This window comes from Sturnira hondurensis, unplaced genomic scaffold, assembly GCF_014824575.4.
Source record: "Sturnira hondurensis isolate 20B ecotype Veracruz unplaced genomic scaffold, ASM1482457v3 Scaffold0022977, whole genome shotgun sequence".
Taxonomy (NCBI): domain Eukaryota; kingdom Metazoa; phylum Chordata; class Mammalia; order Chiroptera; family Phyllostomidae; genus Sturnira; species Sturnira hondurensis.
The window spans coordinates 1,074,939-1,093,961 of record NW_028095608.1 but is presented as its reverse complement, the minus strand read 5'-3'; the positions used below and the strand labels follow the sequence as shown (position 1 = coordinate 1,093,961).

At 38.5% G+C, this 19,023-nt stretch overlaps 1 protein-coding gene across 4 annotated transcripts in view; it reads left to right on the top strand.

Annotated features, from left to right (window-relative positions):
- The window catches only part of ARID4B (AT-rich interaction domain 4B), a 140,453-nt gene extending 124,755 nt beyond the window's left edge, over positions 1-15,698 (top strand). For all 4 annotated transcript variants that reach the window (XM_037037328.1, XM_037037329.1, XM_037037326.1 and 1 more), the window contains 5 exons: positions 2,114-3,325; positions 6,159-6,272; positions 8,762-8,977; positions 11,528-11,674; positions 13,950-15,698. In XM_037037328.1, coding sequence (XP_036893223.1) covers positions 2,114-3,325; positions 6,159-6,272; positions 8,762-8,977; positions 11,528-11,674; positions 13,950-14,077 — 1,817 coding nt within the window. In that variant the 3' untranslated portion in view covers positions 14,078-15,698. The remainder of the gene's footprint in view (positions 1-2,113; positions 3,326-6,158; positions 6,273-8,761; positions 8,978-11,527; positions 11,675-13,949) is intronic.
- The last annotated feature ends 3,325 nt before the right edge of the window (positions 15,699-19,023 follow it).

Below are 19,023 nucleotides of genomic sequence, written 5' to 3'. Positions count from 1 at the left end.
TTTAAAATCACCTCTAATAATACCATGAGGAATCAGGAAGCCATGGAAACATATCTAGTTATGTGTCACTAAAAAATGAATTTTAAAAAATAAATAATAAAAAAGCCAACTAGGGTTTTGTTATGAACTGTCTCACAACTGTATTATTGATTTGGTGATTTGTACCCCATTCCTTAGCAAGTATTACATATAGAGTTTGTTTTCTCACTCTCTTTTCTTGGGGGTGGGTGCGGTGTGTGTATCTGACTAATGTCAAATAAGCCTTGAGGGAGGGAGAAACTGGCAAGTAACTAGAAGAGAAAATATGTTTAGAACTGACAGACGTAATGGAAAGAGCCCACCAAGTACTTGAAGTAATGAAGAAAAAGCCATGTCAGAGTACGTCATAATATTATATAATAGCAGGACTATAAAAGTCACCACAAAGGAACGAGAAAACAAATGAAAGCAGTGCTTTTAACACAATATGCAAAGGAGTCAGTTGTACCTTCAGAATTTTGAAAGAGTGTAATTTTCAACTTGGAATTCTGTAGCTGATTAAACTGATGAAATTTCATCACATAATGAAATTTGAGGATCAGGATGTATTCAGACATATATACGGACAGAGAATATTTTTTCTCCCATGTACCTGTTTGGGGAAACAGCTGGGTAATGTGCTCCAATACCATATGAAAATAAACCAAAGAAAAAGGAAGATGTGAGACTGATCTAACAGTGAGTCCAGGTCAAAAGAAAGCGGCCAGGGGCTTCCTGGCATGATGGCTGCCAGAACTGAGCCAGAGAGCAGTCTGTTAAGTGGAGCAGAAAACAGGCCTCCAGAGTAGAGATTTGGTGAGGAAGGAAACTGGATAGGATGCTTGGCTTAATGGAGCAATTGAAATAAATGTGAGAGAATAAAGAAGGAAGACATAATGTGTAGAAAAGGATGTTAGGAAATTCGTGGAAAAATCAGAGGCTCTATAAGAAGGAAAATATCAAGGATACTATTTATTTCTGCAGTGAATCACATGTATGTTATAAATACTATAATTAACGTATATATAAATATATAACGTATGGGGAAAGGGGGATGAAGATGTTAATAAGAGAAAATGCTCATTGCTTAAAGCAGGCTAAACTTCATAAATCAGCAAACAGAGTACTGTCAGAAGGAATAGTTATATATGTGTATTGCTTTGATAATTGAAAAAGTTGGTTATGCAGGAGCACATTGTAAAGTTAAAGCGTTTTTAACCATCTTAACTGTTTCAATTGTTTTTTTACTTTTAACAAACTTAGCTAAAGAACATACTACATGAATTTCTCAGTACAGTGTTAGAGTTAAGATTTTGAATTTTGGAGTCAAGTGACTTAGATTTCATCTTGACTTTTTCTAGCTCTTTGGGGTAGTTTTACCTTTCTAAATTCTAGTTTTCTAACTATAAAACAGGGCTGATAAAAACCTCACAGTGAATGTGAATATCTGAAAAGCATATCAGAGTACCTAGCATGTAGCAATTTCTCAATAAATGTTATGTTAAAGTCACAATAAAACCTATTATTTTTATTCTTAGCTGAATTTATTTACTATAACATTTAAAAATAGTATGAATATTTTTTTATATAAGATCGTTAGTTACTTGTGTCCTTCTTTAAAGAATTTGTTGTGAAAATCTATTGTGTACAAAATCTTTGAATACTCAATTGCTACATGGAAAACGAAGTCTACAGTTTTGTAAGAATACCGGTTACAGGTTTTAGAGTTAGCACGGCCTGGGACTATATCCTGAGTCCACTATTTTCTGTTCATTGGTGGGAGAAGTTTCTTTTTTATAATCAGCTTTTATTCAGGTATAATTTACAGACAATAAAATTTAGGGCTTTTATGTTTACAACTCTATGAATTATGGCAACAGTATATAGTAGTAAAACCATATGGCATAATACAGACATTTCCACCATTGGGTGAGTTTCTTAACTCTGTGAAGCTGTTTCCTCACTTGTAAAATGGAAGAAAACCCGTCCAGTGGGGTGGCTAAAGCATAGGAGCTAATATATAAAATTCCTGGCACAGAGAAGACATTGCTGGTTGTCTTTAGCATACTCATTTTTCTTATTTCTTCTTTTCCAGCTTCTGAAAGTTCCGCTGAAGACAGTGAGCAGGAGGATGAAATGGGGGCTCACGACATGGGCAGTAACAGCAAAGAGGAATGTAAAACTGATTATTTGACCCATACCAGAAATGATCTTCTTTCAAAAGAGCAACAGAACAGTTCATCTTTGCTAGAAGAAAGCAAGGTTCATGCAGACTTGGTAACATCTAAACCAGTGTCAAAATCTCCAGAAAGACTGAGGAAAGATATAGAAGGGTTGTCTGAAGATTCTGATTATGAAGAAGACGAAGTGACAAAAAAGAGAAAGGATATCAAGAAGGACAACACAGATAAATCCTCAAAGCCACAAGGAAAACGTGGAAAAAGAAGATATTGCAATACAGAGGAGTGCTCAAAAACTGGATCACCCAGCAAAAAGGATGAGAAGGCCAAAAACAAAGAATCGCTTTGCGTAGAAAACAGTAGCAACAGCTCCTCGGATGAAGATGAAGAAGAAAAATCAAAAGCAAAGCTGACACCAACTAAAAAATACAATGGTTTGGAGGAAAAAAGAAAATCTCTTCGGACGACTGGTTTCTATTCAGGATTTTCAGAAGTGGCAGAAAAAAGGATAAAACTTCTAAATAACTCTGATGAAAGACTTCAGAATAGCCGAGCTAAAGATCGAAAAGATGTCTGGTCAAGTATTCAAGGACAGTGGCCTAAAAAAACACTGAAGGAGCTCTTTTCAGACTCTGACACTGAGGCTGCGGCCTCCCCACCGCACCCTGCCTCCGAGGAGGGCCCCGCTGAGGGGGCCCTGCAGCCTGTGGCCGAGGAGGAGAGCTGCTCCCCCAGCACCGAGCTGGAGACCCCAACGCCCGCCAGTGCCAATAGTCAGCCCCCCGAGGAGAAGCCCATGGAAGTCAGTGACAGAAAAGCGGAGTTTCCAAGTAGTGGCAGCAATTCTGTGCTCAATACCCCGCCTACCACCCCTGAGTCGCCCTCCTCAGTCACTGTCACAGAGGCCTGTCGCCAGCAGTCTTCAGTCACAGTATCAGAAGCGCTGGCTCCAAACCAAGAGGAGGTCCGGAGCATCAAGAGTGAAACCGATAGCACCATCGAAGTGGACAGCGTCGGGGGGGAGCTACAGGACCTGCAGTCAGAGGGGAACAGCTCGCCCACGGGCTGTGACGCCAGCGTGAGCTCCAGCAGCAGCGCTCCACCCGAGCCGGAGCACCCTGAGAAAGGTGAGGGGTGGGTGGCCTTGTCTGGGGTGACCGTGGGGAGAGTGGAAATCGGGCCAGTAATTTGAGGAGTGAATAGTGGAAGGCATCTCGAAGCCCGAGGAGGATCTGATGTCCTTGGCACCAGGCCGCAGTCCTGTCTGAGAGTTCATTGTACCTCGGTGGACTTGAGCAGCTTAAATACGTTTCTGGAACGTTCTCTTTGCAATTGTAATGTGCAGTTTGTCACAGACGGTTTGGTTTATGGACGGATCCCTCCACCCCTAACCGGATGCTGTGCATAGGGGTTTGGAGCAGCGGCCCATGCCGCACAGCTCTCCCCACAGACATCACACTGGCTCTCAGCGCTGACTGGTGGGGGTGCGTCTGTGGAGGAGCGTGGTGCTCTGCTAGCTGCTAGCTGCGAGTCGAAGGACCAGTGTGTACGTTAAAACCTACACTAACGCTTTTTGGTTTTCTCTGAGGATGTTAAAAGTGGAAATTCAAATTAGTACTTTCCAAAAGTTTTGGTACTTTTTGAGAGTGCTATCGCTGTACTTCCATTTTCATTTTTCTTACAAACCACTTCATTTGGGTGTCAAAACCGTAATACTCTCGTCTGACAGTTGGCTTCACAGCGCACTTTTCTATTGTGAATATAAAGTACTAGGTAGGGTGTGTATTTCATATGACATACCTTGTTTTATTAGGCTAGCTTTGGGTTTTTAGCTAAGCTTAAAGAGATACAAAAGTCCCAGTTTTCTCACACAAATCTTTTTTTCCACCAGCTTTATTGAGATATTATTGACAACCTTTTCACACAAATCTTAACTTAAAACATTTATCCTTGAAAAATAAGTATTAAGTAAAAAACATAGCCTTTGTCCATAGATGATTAGAGAGGTTTTCAATAGTAATAATATAAAATTTTAATGATTATAATTCTTAAGAATTATAAAAATCTTTCATATTTTATGAAAGATTAAAATATTTTTTAAAGATTAGATAGCCCTAGCTAGTGTGGCTCAGTGGATTGAGTATCAGCCTGCAAACCAAAGGGTTGTTGGTTCCATTCCCAGTCAGCAGGCCACATGTATGGGTTGTGGGCCAGCCCTCCAGTGGGGGGCACAGGAGAGGCAACCACATGTTGATGTTTCTTTTTCTCTTTCCCTTCTCCTCTCTAAAAATCAATAAAGATTTAGGGTCATCAAGGAACATATATAAAGGACCCATAGACAAAGCCAAAGGAGCAGGGTAGAATTGAGGGCGGGAAGTGTGGAGCGAGGGAGTGGTAGTGGGTAATGGAGACAACTGTACTTGAACAACAATAAAAAAATTGCAAAAAATATAAATAAATAAAATTCTTTTTCAAAAAGGTAAGATAGCTTGTCCTTTCATAGACTAAGTCAATATTACCCTTTTGAATTTTAATCTTGATTAGGTTAAAAAGTAAGAAACATGAGGACTTCAAAATCAGGGCATCAGAGGCCATCTGTTTTGTCTAATCAAAGCGCATAGTATTTTTTTAGAAGTTATATTGTTTGGGGATAAATTTTTCAGTGCCTCTTTCATATGAACTCATTTTAATAAAAGTGTGTGCTAATATTAGAGAATTTACATTATATTAAAAGTAAAAATGTAAGTGTTGCAGTTTAGATTTAGGATTTTCCTCCAGTTTTGTCTACATTAAGCTATTTGTTTCTTGTAGCTAAAAGTTTTCCTAAATTAAACTCCTGAAGAAAAATAGGCAAATATTTTTGAGAGTTTGTGCTTCAGTATAGTCAATATCTAAGTCACTGGTTTATGTTTCATTTCATTATATTAAAATAGTTTTAGGAGAAGTTAACAATAGATATAGCCCACTAAAAAAAACCTAGGAAGTTGCAAACTTCCATTTTTCACCAAGGAAGCCATCCATGACTGGTTAACTCAGAGTTGATTTTATCATTTATAATAGGACTAAGAAACCTTTTCTTAGCAAAAATGGTATAATTCTATTCTAATATTAATTGTATCATGACATTGCAGTATATGACATTGGAACTGAATAGATGGGACTTTATTCATCTTTGGAAAAAGAACTTACTCTATAGTGTGGGAGAAGTAGTACAGTTAGAATCAGAAACACAAGCAGATGCTGAGGACCAAATTAGTAAAGAGAAAAATGTAGAGACTACAGTTTGGAGTAATGATTAGTCAGTGAAGCCTGAGCACCAGGAAAGATTAGTGAAGATTCAGGACTTGGGCTAGTCCTTGTGAAGACAAGGTAGACATATGTAATGTTTTTGAATAATTTTTTGCCAAGAGGATGAACCAATTTTGACAACTGTGCTGGATTTATAAATGGTTTTTGTGTTAACCAGTGCCATGGGAACTAAGTTACTGTGGATTACTACTAAAACTCATCCCATTGTATCATTTAAAATTATGTTAATATCACTATAAGATATATCATTAATATTTCAACCTGTAATTAAATCTTAATGTTTTGGTTTTACTGAATCTTAACAAAATTTAGTTTTTATTTTTAGTATATACCTGTTTTTGAACTATTACTAGATTTCATAAATTCTCAGTACTTCATTGAGAGCTATTTTCCGTTTATATCTGATTTTTTAAAGAAGGATGTTCACACTGTTTGCTTTTTAAAAAAACTAACATTTTTTTGTGTGCAATAGGTCAGCTCCTTAATATAATAACTTATTTTTTAAATAATACTAAATTCTGTACTAATTTATAATCTCCTAACGAACGTGTAGTTTCAGAATTCATCTGTGCTTCTAAAATTTAGTATTAGTTTATACCTAGGAAAAGCTTGATTTTATTTTGTTACTTAATAATTTCTTTCCTGTTGTAGCCTGTACAGGTCAGAAAAGAGGGAAAGAAGCTCAGGGAGGAGGAAGTTCGTCAAAAAAGCAGAAACGAAGCCATAAAGCAACAGTGGTAAACAACAAAAAGAAGGGGAAAGGCAGTAAGTGTGAAACCTCTAATTTTTTAAATACAAAAGTTATGGCGGATATGGTGATCACTTCGTAAGGTATATAAACATTGAGTCATGTTATAGGCCTGAAAGTAATTATTGCATGTCAATTATAATTTTAAAAATTATGGCAGTTATAGTTTTCCCCATTAAGGAAAAGGTATTCAGGATGTGGGACAGGTCAGTATTTTAATTTTGTCACTACTCTCAAAAAAGTCACACAGGAATCTTCTGATCCTAGGTAATTCTAGGATTAAGCAATTTGGTCTTATTCAGCAGTGGTATTGATTGCTGTTGAATGAGCAGGTAATCCTTTTTAAAATAACATCTAATATAATATAAACAAGAACATCTCCATGTTAGTTTTGTGTCCCATAGTTCTTTCCCCTTGTCATTTCACATTATGAAATGCTTCCATTGTGTTTTATTTTTATTATGATGAAATTGATTGCTTTGTTATTCTTCAAGGCAAAACCAGCCTAGAAGAGAACCATCAATTCAGCCTTAGAGCTTCAATCCCAACAACTCCAGTTACCCACCTTTACCTTTGGTACTTCCAACTATGTGGCCAGGAGTCGCTATGAACAATATATATACATTGGTTAAGTGTGCTCTAACTAAAGCTTTAACTTTAGCAATGACTCTGTTCATTGACCTACAGGAATATATATACTGTAATTCTCCTGAGAGCTGCACATTTTATCTCTCTCTTGTAGACAAAGTGAGAAGCAGAAAATATGTAAAGAATTTTTTTTCAGGTGCCCCACACTGACCTCCTGCTGCTCTTCCAGGAGATTCCTGCCACCTCCACTGCCTGACCTTTGCTATCGGCCGGCTTGGCTGCACTTCAGTGCAGAAAAGGGTTATGCGGCCAGCTCCCCGAGGTTCTGCTGAGCCCATATGACTTCCAGGCGGTGAATATGGCGTTCCTTGGGGCCCCGGGCGGCTGTGCTCAGCAAGGCCATGAAAGCCAGGCTGAGGCAGACCACTGCATCAGAGTGGGGCCAGGCCTTGGGGGCTTCGTTAGGAGTTGCCAGGGGTCCCAGAGCAGCAGTGGGGGGACTGGGAGGGGATTTGATTAAGGAGTATGTTGTGAGTGTGGAGTTTCTTTATTCTAGAAACACCACAATGGGAGGGGTTGCTGTGTACCTTTCCTATCTGGAATATTTTTCAGGCCTTGAGAGCCTAACTATATACATTTTTTGGCAGCTGTTGTTAAATGAAAAATCTGTTTGATTTTTCATGCCAATTTGATAATCGTATATTTGGAGTAACTGACAGGATACTTAAAGCATTTCTTACTATACTATGATATTTTTGTCTTCAAGATTTTACCATTTCAATGACATTTCCTAAGAGGTGTCATCTTTAGCAAGCCAGTTAATGTCTATATAATATAGAGATATAGCTGTTAATTGTGTTCTCACATTTTAATTATTGGGCTTACACCTTGGTAAATCAGAATGAGGATACCACTCTCTGAAAATAATTTAACTCTCATGGAATCTAAACTAACACTTTGTAACCCAGAAAGGTAATTGATGCCAGTATCGGTGCCATCTCCTAGTCACATGTTAAACTGTCAAGGTGTTAAGTAAGCATTTCCATTCTGTTACTGAGGCTTTAGTCAGCAAAGACAGATGTGATATAATATTACATAGACTTCAGGATTTTTCCTAAATCGCTGAATAGATTTAGTAGGTTAAAAATGATGGTGTATTTAGTCCTCAAGCTCTGATATAGGAGTTACTTAAGAAATTCACTGTATATATCAAAGTTTAGAGTTTATTCCCAAATAATCTGTATTAAAGATGATGATTAGTGCATCATTGTGGCCAAAGTAGTAGCATACATGTATGCAATCTAAAATGTTAAAATTAAGAAGTTTCTATAAGTTTTTTATAATTTTTAAAATTTATTTTTAGACAGAGGGGAAGAAGGGTGGGAGAAAGAGAGGAAGAGAAGCACCAATGTGTGGCTGTCTCCCACGTGGCCTCCACCAGGGGGGGCCCACAACCCAGGCATGTGCCCTGACTGGGAATCAAACCGGCGACCCTTTGGTTTGCAGCCTGCATTCAATTCACTCAGTTACATCAGCCAGGGCAATAATAAATAATTTTAAAAGATTCTGTATTTTATTTTGTATATATTAACATAGTAGAATAAAAAGCCATTTATATAATTACTGTATATTTAACAGTCTACCAGCTATAATGGAAGATTAGTTAGTTTATTGTTGTTTTTTTAAAATATTAGTGGCAATTCAGGTAAGAAGAAATTTTGTTTTTGTTTTGCTTAACTGTAATGCTGGTACCTTTGTACATGATGATTTTCTAGGTGTTTAGGCAGAATCTATAAAACAAGTTGTTTACTGTAGTAATGCATTTAAATGCTTAATTTTAAATTGTCCGTTACAATCTGTGACAAATTCTTTGTTACTTTTCTGGTTTCTAATGCCTTTCTTTCTCTTTTTCTTTCAGCAAACAGTAGTGATAGTGAAGAACTTTCTGCTGGTGAAAGTGTGACCAAGACTCAGCCAGTCAAGCCTGTTTCTGCTGGGATGAAGTCACACAGCACCAAGTCTCCTGCCAGGACGCAGTCTCCAGGGAAATGTGGGAAGAATGGCGAAAAGGACCCTGACCTCAAGGAACCCAGTAATCGACTACCCAAAGTTTACAAGTGGAGCTTTCAGATGTGTAAGTGACAGATACTGAATTGACAATTAGTCTGTAGGAACTTGATCCCAGTAACTCTTGATGTTCGTAATTCTGAAAAGAGGTTATAACCAAACTTAGAGACACAATAACCAGCTGCATTGTAGAGACTTTGTTTGGATGTTGATTTGAATAAACAAATTGCTAAAAGAAAATATGTAAGGCAATTGAGGAAAAGTTATCCATATTCTTGACAGTTAAAATATATACAATTTTAACATTTTGGTGTCTTCCTAGTCTTTTTTCTAAGTATGATTTTTAATGATATACCGTGGTGATGCTGTACATGAATATGGAATTTTAGCACATATTTAGGTTATAGGTCTTTAATTCTATACACTCATTAGTTCAACAAATATTGTACATATATTGTGCACCAGGCATTGTTCTAGGCTACAAAAAAAAACTTAGGGAAACATAATTTACAAGCCTTATTTTTAGTTTTTCTGTTTTGACCTCATTCTACTACACTCAATGTTGCTTCTTTTGTATGTTAAAATTTTATTCAAAAAATACATACTAATAAGGATTTCTGGCCAAGATGGAGACATAGGTAGACACACTATGCCTCCTCCCACAACCAAAATAAGGACAACAACAATTTAGAAACAAAATGCCAACCAGAACTGACAGAAAATTGAATTGTGTGGAAGTCTGACAACCAAGGAGTTAAAATAGACACATTCATCCAGATCTGTAGGAGGGGCCGAGTCGGAGTCAGGCGGCAGGGCGGAGAGGGACAGCGGCAAAAAAAAGCGGTGGCACCAAGCGTGCAAGGTAGCAGTTGACAAACCCTGGGCGCAGGGTAGCAACAGGCAGACTCAGCGAGGTGGTGATTGTGAAGTGGGGCATGGTGCACAAGGCGGCTGGCGGACCTGGCAGTCCCAATTTGCACGCAGAGAAACCAGGCAAAACTGGGGAACAAGACAGACCGCGCAACCCAGGGCCCCAGTGCAGGGAAATAAAACCTCAAAACACCGATTGAAAACACCTGTTGGGGTTGAGGCGCAGGGAGAGACTCCCAGCCCTATAGGAGAGTTCGTTGGAGAGACCCACAGGGTCCTAGAACATACACAAGCCCACCCGAATGGGAATCAGCACTAGAAAGGCCCAGTTTGCTTGGGGGAACTGGCAGAGGGGACTGGGATCTGACAGAGAGTAGAGCAAGAGCCATTGTTCCCTCTCCGACCCCACTTCCACATACAGCACCACAACACAGCCACGTGTGTTGCCCTGCCCAGGTGAACACCTAAGGCTCCGCCCCTCATACGTAACAGGTGCGTCAAGGCAAAAAAAAGTGGCCCAAACAAATAGAACATATCAAAGCTGCAGAGCCAATACTTTTAAGTGACCAAGAGATAGCCAGCCTATCAGATGCACAGTTCAAAGCACTGGTGATCAGGATGCTCACAGAATTGGTTGAATTTAGTCGCAAATTAGATGAAAAAAATGAAGGCTACACTAAGTGAAGTGAAGGAAAATGTACAGAGAACCAATAATGATGGGAAGGAAGCTGGGACTCAAATCAGTGGACTAGACCAAAGGGAAGAAAGAACCAAACAGAAAAGAATGAAGAAACAAGAATTCAAAAAAAATGAGAGGCTTAGGAACCTCCAGGATATGTTTAAACATTCCAACATCCGAATTATAGGGGTACCAGAAGGGGGAGAGGAAGGGCAACAAGTGGAAAAGTTATTTGAACAAATAATAAAGGACAACTTCCCCAATCTGGCAAAGGAAATCGACTTCCAGGAAGTTCAGAAATCTCAGAGAGTCCCAAAGAAGTTGGACCCAAGAAGGAACACACCAAGGCACATCATAATTACATTAGCCAAGATGAAAATGAAGGAGAGAATCCTAGAAGTAGCAAGAGATAAGGAGACAGTAACCTGCAAAGGAGTACCCATCAGACTGTCAGCGGATTTTCAAAAGAGACCTTGTAGGCAAGAAGGGGCTGGAAAGAAGTATTCCAAGTCATGAAAGGCAGGGACTCACATCCAAGATTGCTGTATCCAGCAAAGCTTTCATTTAGAATGGAAGGGCAGATAAAATGCTTCTCAGATAAGGTCAAGTTAAAGGAGTTCCATCATCACCAAGCCCTTATTTATATGAAATGTTAAAGGGATTTAGAAAAAGAAGATAAAAAATATGAACAGTGAAATGACAACAAACTCACAATTATTAACAACCACACCTAAAATAAAAACAAAAGCAAACTAAACAACTAGGATAGGAAGAGAATCACAGAAATGAAGTTCACATGGAGGGTTAATAGAGGGGGGGAGAGAGGAAAAATGTACAGAGAATAAGTACCATAGATGGTAGGTAGAAAATAGGGGGAGGGCAAGAGTGGTGTGGGAAATGTAGAAGCTAAAGAACTTATGACACATGGACATGAACTAAAGGGGGGGAATGTGGGTGGGAGGGGGTGTGCTGGGTGGAGGGGAATGAAGGGAAAATGGGACAACTTTAATGCATAATCAGTAAAATATATTTAAAAAATACATACTAATGAAAGTTTTAACTCCATAGCGGACCTTGAAAATATGACAAGTGCTGAACGCATCACAATTCTTCAAGAAAAACTACAAGAAATCAGAAAACATTATTTGTCATTAAAATCTGAAGTCGCTTCCATTGATCGGAGAAGAAAGCGTTTGAAGAAGAAAGAGAGAGAAAGTAAGTGTTTTGACTCTGCATTACTTAAACATAAAGTAGCTTGTGACTCTGCTGTTAAACTCACATAAGTTTGTATATCATTAGGCAAGTTCTTTAATCTCTCTGAATTATTTCCTCATCTCTAAAGTAGAAAAATTTGTCTAAAGAAAAATTTCTCAACCAGTAGTGTTCGCTTTCATAGAGCTTACAATCTGCCCCCCAAAAATCCTCATGCAATTTCAGTTAGCAAAAACCACTGCAGAGAGAATGGAGTGGATTCGAAGGAAACACTTGTCTTGATTTCTGCTCCGCCACCAAAACAAAGCACATAATTACAGCAGACATGTTTCTTTGCACTTCCAGAGGCTGGACATCTAAGGTCAGGGTCTCGGCAGGTTTGGTTTCTCCTCAAGTCTGTCCTTGGTTTGCACGTGGCCACCTTCCTGTGGTGTCCTCTGTGCACCGGGAGATAGAAAGAACCTCTGGTGTGGCGTCTCCTTCTTACAAGGACACCAGTCTTGCTGAGTTAGGGCCTACCCTTATGAACTCACTTAAGTTCAATTATCTCTCTGAAGGCCTGATGCAAATACAGTCACATTGAGAGGTAGGGCTTCAGCATAAAATTGGGCGGGGGGGCACCATTAAGTCTATAAAAGGGTCCTAGGTGAGAGAACAGAAAGTATTCCCTAAAATAGTTTCTCAGATTTAAAACTGGTGAATTTTGGACCAGATAATTCTTTGCTGTGGGGGGCTGTCCTGTAGGATGTTTAGCATCCTCATGTCCTCTACCCACTGGATGCCAGTAGCACCTCACAGTTATGACAACCAAAAGTGTCCCCAGACATTGCCAGATACCCTCTAGGGGGCAGAATCACTGCAGCTTGAGAACAACTGCTTTAAGGTAGGAACACTCTTGTTACCTTCAGGAGTGGAGACAAAATCATTGTGGTGATAAAGTGGTAGAAATATCAGCTGGATAAGCATGATGAGTTCAGGCTTCATTCTAAGTAGATGGTCATCTATTTGAAATTACATGATCTATTTATAGTTTTTCAAAGAACTTTGTTTGCCATGTGGAAAGTGGACTCTGGAGGGGCAGTGCTAGAAGCACTGTTGACCAGGGAGCCCCCTGCAGTAGTGAGATGGTGGGAACTTGGACCAGGGGGATTTCAGTAAAGATGGAGAGCAAAGAATGTTGAGTTACCAGCACTTGTTGATGGGTTAAATGTGGTGGCCGGAGAAGGGGTTTGGGTGACTTGTCAGTTTTTGGCTGAAACAACTGGATACTCCACCCCAGAAATGAGGAATACCTAGAAAATACAGGTTGTAGGTTGGGGAGCACACAGAGGAGGAGACATTCTGTCTTACTCCTATTGTTTGTTTAAATGCCTGCTGGGCATCAACTGGAATGGCAGGTAGACAGTGGTATGTTTAAGTTTGTAGCTCAGGGGAGAAGTCAGGAGTAGGGATGTAATTTTCAAACCATTTGCATATCTATACTACAATAGTTATTTACTACAAATGGTTTTTAAAGTTGTTAAGTAAGTCACCTGGGAAAGAAGTATGGGTAGGAAAGCTGGGGTCAGCCAACTTTGAGAGGTGGGACTGAAGAGAAGCTAGAAGCAGGGAGACTTGAGAAGTCGCTTGGAATGGAGAAGACTGGAGAAGATGGCTAAGAGAAGAATCAGGAGGCGGGGAGTGGTGTGGTCAGCTGTGCCAAAGGCAGTAGTAGAGCTGTGACCCCTTTGTTTTGTCTCTAAGAAGCGTTAGCCTTCCATTCTCATTACCAAGTAAATTCCTAAGAATCTCCAAACATAGATACAGGAATTAGGAGGCGGGGAAAGACTGTTGGGTGGATTACAGACTTTTCCTGTTGGATTCAAAGCTCTCTTTGACATTTGTTTTATTATTGCAGAAAGTTTCCTCTCCCTTTTACGTCCATGTCCTAACAGACTGGGCACATGACATTTCTCCTTCGGGCCTAGACAGGAGCATATCTTGGTCTGTCCTTTTTTACTCCGTCTGTAGTGTGGCACAGTGTAACCACTTGAGAGACACTGGGTTTTCCTTTGTTTACATTGTGAGATTGTGAGACTTGACTGCTCTTGTTTTGTAATTTATTGAATTTACTGAATGACATTGATTAATGTAATTATATAGGTTTCAGGTAGAATGGACTGCTTTTGTAAGCTAAGTGATTTTGGAGAGTACAGCAGAATCGTGTAGACCGGTGTTTTATTTCTTACTGTGGTACACATGTTTTATTAAGCTGTTGACTTGGTTTCCCTTTCCTTAGGTGCTGCTACGTCCTCATCCTCTTCTTCACCTTCCTCCAGTTCCATAACAGCTGCTGTTATGTTAACTTTAGCTGAACCATCCATGTCCAGCGCATCACAAAATGGAATGTCAGTTGAGTGCAGGTGACAGCAGGACTTGCTAAAGCACTTTGCACTTAATGGCTGTTGAGGGCCACGTCTTTTTTATACTGCACAGTGGCACAAAAAATCAGACAAAGCACTATTTTATATTTAAGAATTGTTTCTTGACAAGCTGACTTGGCACTTAAGTGCACTTTTTTATGAAGAAAAAGTACAATGAACTGCTTTTCCTCAAGCAATAATTGTTTCCAACTTGTCTGGGAATGTGTGTCTGGTGACTTGAAGGCCTTCCACTGTGGCGGAGGAGGGCTTCTCACTGCCTGTAGAGACAACACAGTAAGCGTAGTCACTGGTGGGCCAGAACACGGTAAGGTAACTTACTGTATATCTATTCCCTTGTATTTTGTTAAAGCTGGAACATTTGATATTTTTCCATTTATTTATGAAAAAATATGAACCTATTTTCATTTGTACAAGCTAATTGTTTTTTAAAGAGAGTCACCTCAGGGGTGGCTTTAATTGTATAAGTCAAGCACATGTAATAACTTCAAAACCTGCAGTTAACAGGATAGCAGACATCAATCCTGGTAACCAAATATTAAAGATTCTCTTTAAAAAAAGACTGAACATGTTTACAGGTTTGAATTAGGCTAAAAGGTCTTGCAGTGGCTTTTCATACCCCTTTAAATTGGAATGGAACTACTGTACTTTGCCATTTTTCTATAAATCAGTATTTTTTTTTAATTTTGATATAATACATTGTGGGGAAAAAGAAAATGGCTAATAAAATGTATTAAATCTTAAACAATGTATAAAGATTGTACTTAGCCAGTTCAAAGTGTATATTTATTCATAATGAATTATAACAGTTATATTTTTGTGTTTTCTTGTAAATGTTTCTTTTCCTTAAATACAGATAATTCATTTGTATTGCTTATTTTATTATGAGCTACAACAAGAGGACTTCAGGAACAAGTAAACTGTATTAGTATGGTTCAAGGTTGTTGATACAAACTGTCTCAAAAGGATGGTTGTTATTTTAAGTATAAATAGCTAATTGGGTGGTAGGCCTGTAAAATTAAATGCCTTGTATAAAATCCAAATGAACACAGAATTGTTCTCACTTGTATTGACTTTATGTTGTATGATTCCAATCTCTGTTCTGTTTGGCACTTGTATTTAATTCTACACCTTTGTAAGACATTTGTATATTGCGGATGTGTTCATTCAAGCTATTTAATACCTGGCACTGTTAATACACAGTACTTTACTGTACAGACTGTTTTACTGTTTTAATTGTAGTTCTGTGTACTTCTTTTGAATGGGGCTGGCATGTTTCATTTGTTTTCTGGCAATACGACGTGAGAATTTCGAAGCGTTTTGTTGTAGATGCTAACGTGTCAGAATCCTTTACATTCAACTTTTCTAAGAAAAGCATTTTCAGTCTTGTAGTGTGTGCTTACAGTAACTAATTTTGTTGAAAATGGTTTCAAGTTACTCAGATTTGTACAGGACTGTAAAGATTTGTTGACAGCAAAACATTGAAAAAAAGCTTATAGAATAAAAGCTATAAAGTATATATTAGGATCTGCAAACAGTGAAGAATTATGTAATATATTGTACAAATGTAAGCAAAGGCTCTGAAATAAAATGCCATAGTTTGTGAATCATTGATTCTGTTTCTAAAAGATTAAGTAATCTTAGTTAATTTCTGTATGTGATGACAGATTGGAACATATATCTCCAGCCTGTGTTGTCAGGGGGTTAATTGACATACAAAAAGGGGAATGTTCTACCAAGAAAAATTAAAAGTCTGCTAACTAAATACAGGATTTATTAGGCATTCTTATATCTTTGTATTTACCATTTTGCTTGAGACTGAGCATGATGAATACTTAAGATTTGGAGATTTGTCTAAAAGAGAAAAATCAAAAATTATTTTTCTTAAACACACTTGAAACCATTACCAGCAGCTGCCCTTTTTTTTTTTTTTTTTGGTCTTTTAATTTACAAGACCCTTGTTGGTCTTTTATTAGCGCACTGTACCCGTCACACACTGGAATTGCTGGCTTTTGTTAAAACAGTAGTCAGTAGTAGCCCCCTGCCTGCCCCCCAAAGAGTCTTGTTTAATTGGTTTGGGATGACATCTAGATACTGATCTTCTTTTAAAGGTCTACAGTGATGTTAATATGCCTCGGGATTGAGAATCACTTATTTCAAACCTTTTAAGACCAATAAGTAGGGTTTTTTTGTCCCATTTAATGAACTTTTGTCAAAGAAAAAAATTATTTAAAACAAAAAGAAAATGTACTAGTTTAAGGCCTAGAAAGCTCAAATGGGTATTTTTAAAGCACCTTTGGATTGACCCTTTATTTTCACAGAAATTAGTTTCACTTTTTACGGGATGAATTTAAAAAACTACGGAATAGTGCATCCCAAAATTACTGCCCTAAAATACTGGATCCCAGAAATGCTCTGGGAGTTCATTGTCAGATGTATTTTGGAAATGCTGTGTATGGCACATTCCCTTCTTAGAGATTCAGTGTTAGCATATTAAAAACTTTGAGAAGACCTAGAAGGAGACACACCTTCTTTATCCTACTATCTTAAGTCGTACCCCGATCATGAAACCCTGTTTCTCAAGGAACTACTAATATCATCTGCTTTGTGTGTTACAGAAACTGTGTCCTAAAGGAGAATGATTCCAAACTTCACTGGAGTTTTACACCCTCAGGCTTCTGTGCCCTCTTCCTCCCTATCTTCCCTCTTCCCAGCCTCTCAGAGTTTGAAGAATTTCACCGTGTTACTAGAATTTGACTTGTTTTCTCTTGATGACTCAAACTGTATCTTATCAACCTAGTTTACAATCTATTATACAATTAATATATTGTTTTCTTTTTTACGGTGTTCTCCCAAACCCTTTTTTCCTACTGAAATACTAACCTCGGGGTGAGGTCTTGTTACATTTCTTAACCTGAGAGATTAAGGAAGATGGAGCAGATTCCATGAACCCCTGACATTTTTGTTTGTATTTTTCTTTAACTTTTTAAAAATTTATTGATTTTAGAGAAGAAAGGAGAAAGAATTTGTTGTTCTACTTATTTACACATTCACTGGTTGATTCTTGTATGTGCCCTGACTGGGGATTAAACCCCTGACCTTGGTGTATTGGGACATTGTTCTAACTGACTGAGCTACCCCACCAGAGCTTGTTTGTATTTTTCTATGATGAGTCCATATACTTTAAGAAAGTCTTCAAAAGGGATTAAGTGATTGCTAAACAATTAAAAACCAGTTCTGGCCCTGGCTGGCATAGCTCAGCGGATTGAGCGTGGGCCTATGAACCAGAGGATCATGGTTCAATTACCAGTCAGGGCACATGCCTGGGTTGCAGGTCAGTTCCCAGAGGGGCCTCACAAGAGGCAACCATACATTGATATTTCTGTCCTTCTCTCCTTCCCTTCCCCTCTAAAGATAAATAAATTTTTAAAAAACTTTAAAAAAATAAAAACCAGTTCTGAACAGCAATGGGGATCATTTAATTTTAACCTGCAATTTCCAGAGTTTTGGCTAACATGATGGGTTTTATATATATAAGATATAATCCCCCAGAGGAGTAGTTTCATGGTTTAGTTTTAGAAGTAGCATACAAGGTATAAAATAGTATATTGAACAACTCCATAAGAGGTTAAAGGGGGCAGCGTATGAGCATATAAGAATGTGATGTCTGATGCTCTGGTGACACAGGAGATGGAAATCTTAACATCCAAGTTGCGGGGTGAGGGAGTGAGTCACTGGAAATGGCGTATGTGGAGGAAGAGGAAGGCCAAGATGTGAAGAGGCTGCAGTGTGTGGGTAGGAAGTGATTTTTTGGATAATACTAGGCAAAGTAGGTAAGGAGTGGGATTGAGAGACATAGATGGAGATACCTGAGTAGCACATAGGGACAGTTGGATTTTTCTCATCTTTGTGAAACACCATAGATCACAATTATGAAAAATCAAAATAAGAGGCTCAAAAGTCAAAACCAGGTCCAAGCAGCTTGGTTTTATTTTTTTCTTGAACTTATCTGAGGTTGTCTATAAAAGGTTACGTATATGCCCAGTGACTAGACTTCTGTAAAGCAGCTTTCAAAAAGCCAAGTCTGTTCCCATCGATTCAAAGTCAAACCCTATTTTACCCCCAGAACCACTGAATTCAGTGATTTATCTAACTACAACGTAATAATTGGGTTGGCCAAAAAGTCCATATGTTTCTTATTTTTCGTAAAATAAAGGACACATTTTTCATTTTCACCAATAACTTTATTGATTTAGGTATTTTGAAGTATGTCAGCTATCTCCCACTATTGGCTTCTAGTGGGTAAAGGCCAGGGGTATTGCTAAACACCTTCCAATGCATAAGATACTCCCACAGCAAAGGATTATTTGGCCAAAATGACAATAGCACCAAGAAGCTTTGCAAACAACTTTTGACACATTCAGTCACAGCACCTTCTCCATACACTGCGCATATCTTTTCTTGCATTTCAGTTGCATCTTTACCTTTCTTGAAATAATAAAGCATGACATGCCAAATAGATGTATCTTCAATATTAAAACTACTGCACAAAAATTGATCAATTTTGATAAGCTTCTCTTTTTTTAGTATTTATTTTTAGAGAGGAAGGGAGGGAGAAAGGGAAACATTGCTGTGAGAGAGACAGTGATCAGTTGAGCCTTGCTTGTCCCCAGCTGGGGACCAGGTTTGCAACATAGGCATGTGTCCTGACTGGGAATTGAACCAGCAACCTTTCATTTGACAGGCCAGCACTCAATCTACCGAGCCACACCAGCCACAGTGGTAAGTTTTTTTTTAATGCATGCTGATAACCACAGCTGTCACAATACAGTCTAACATAATGTTTCAAATGAAGATAAAGACAACCAAGAGCTACTACAGCCATCTTATGGAAAAAAACTAAACAAACTTTATGGCCAACACAAAATTTAT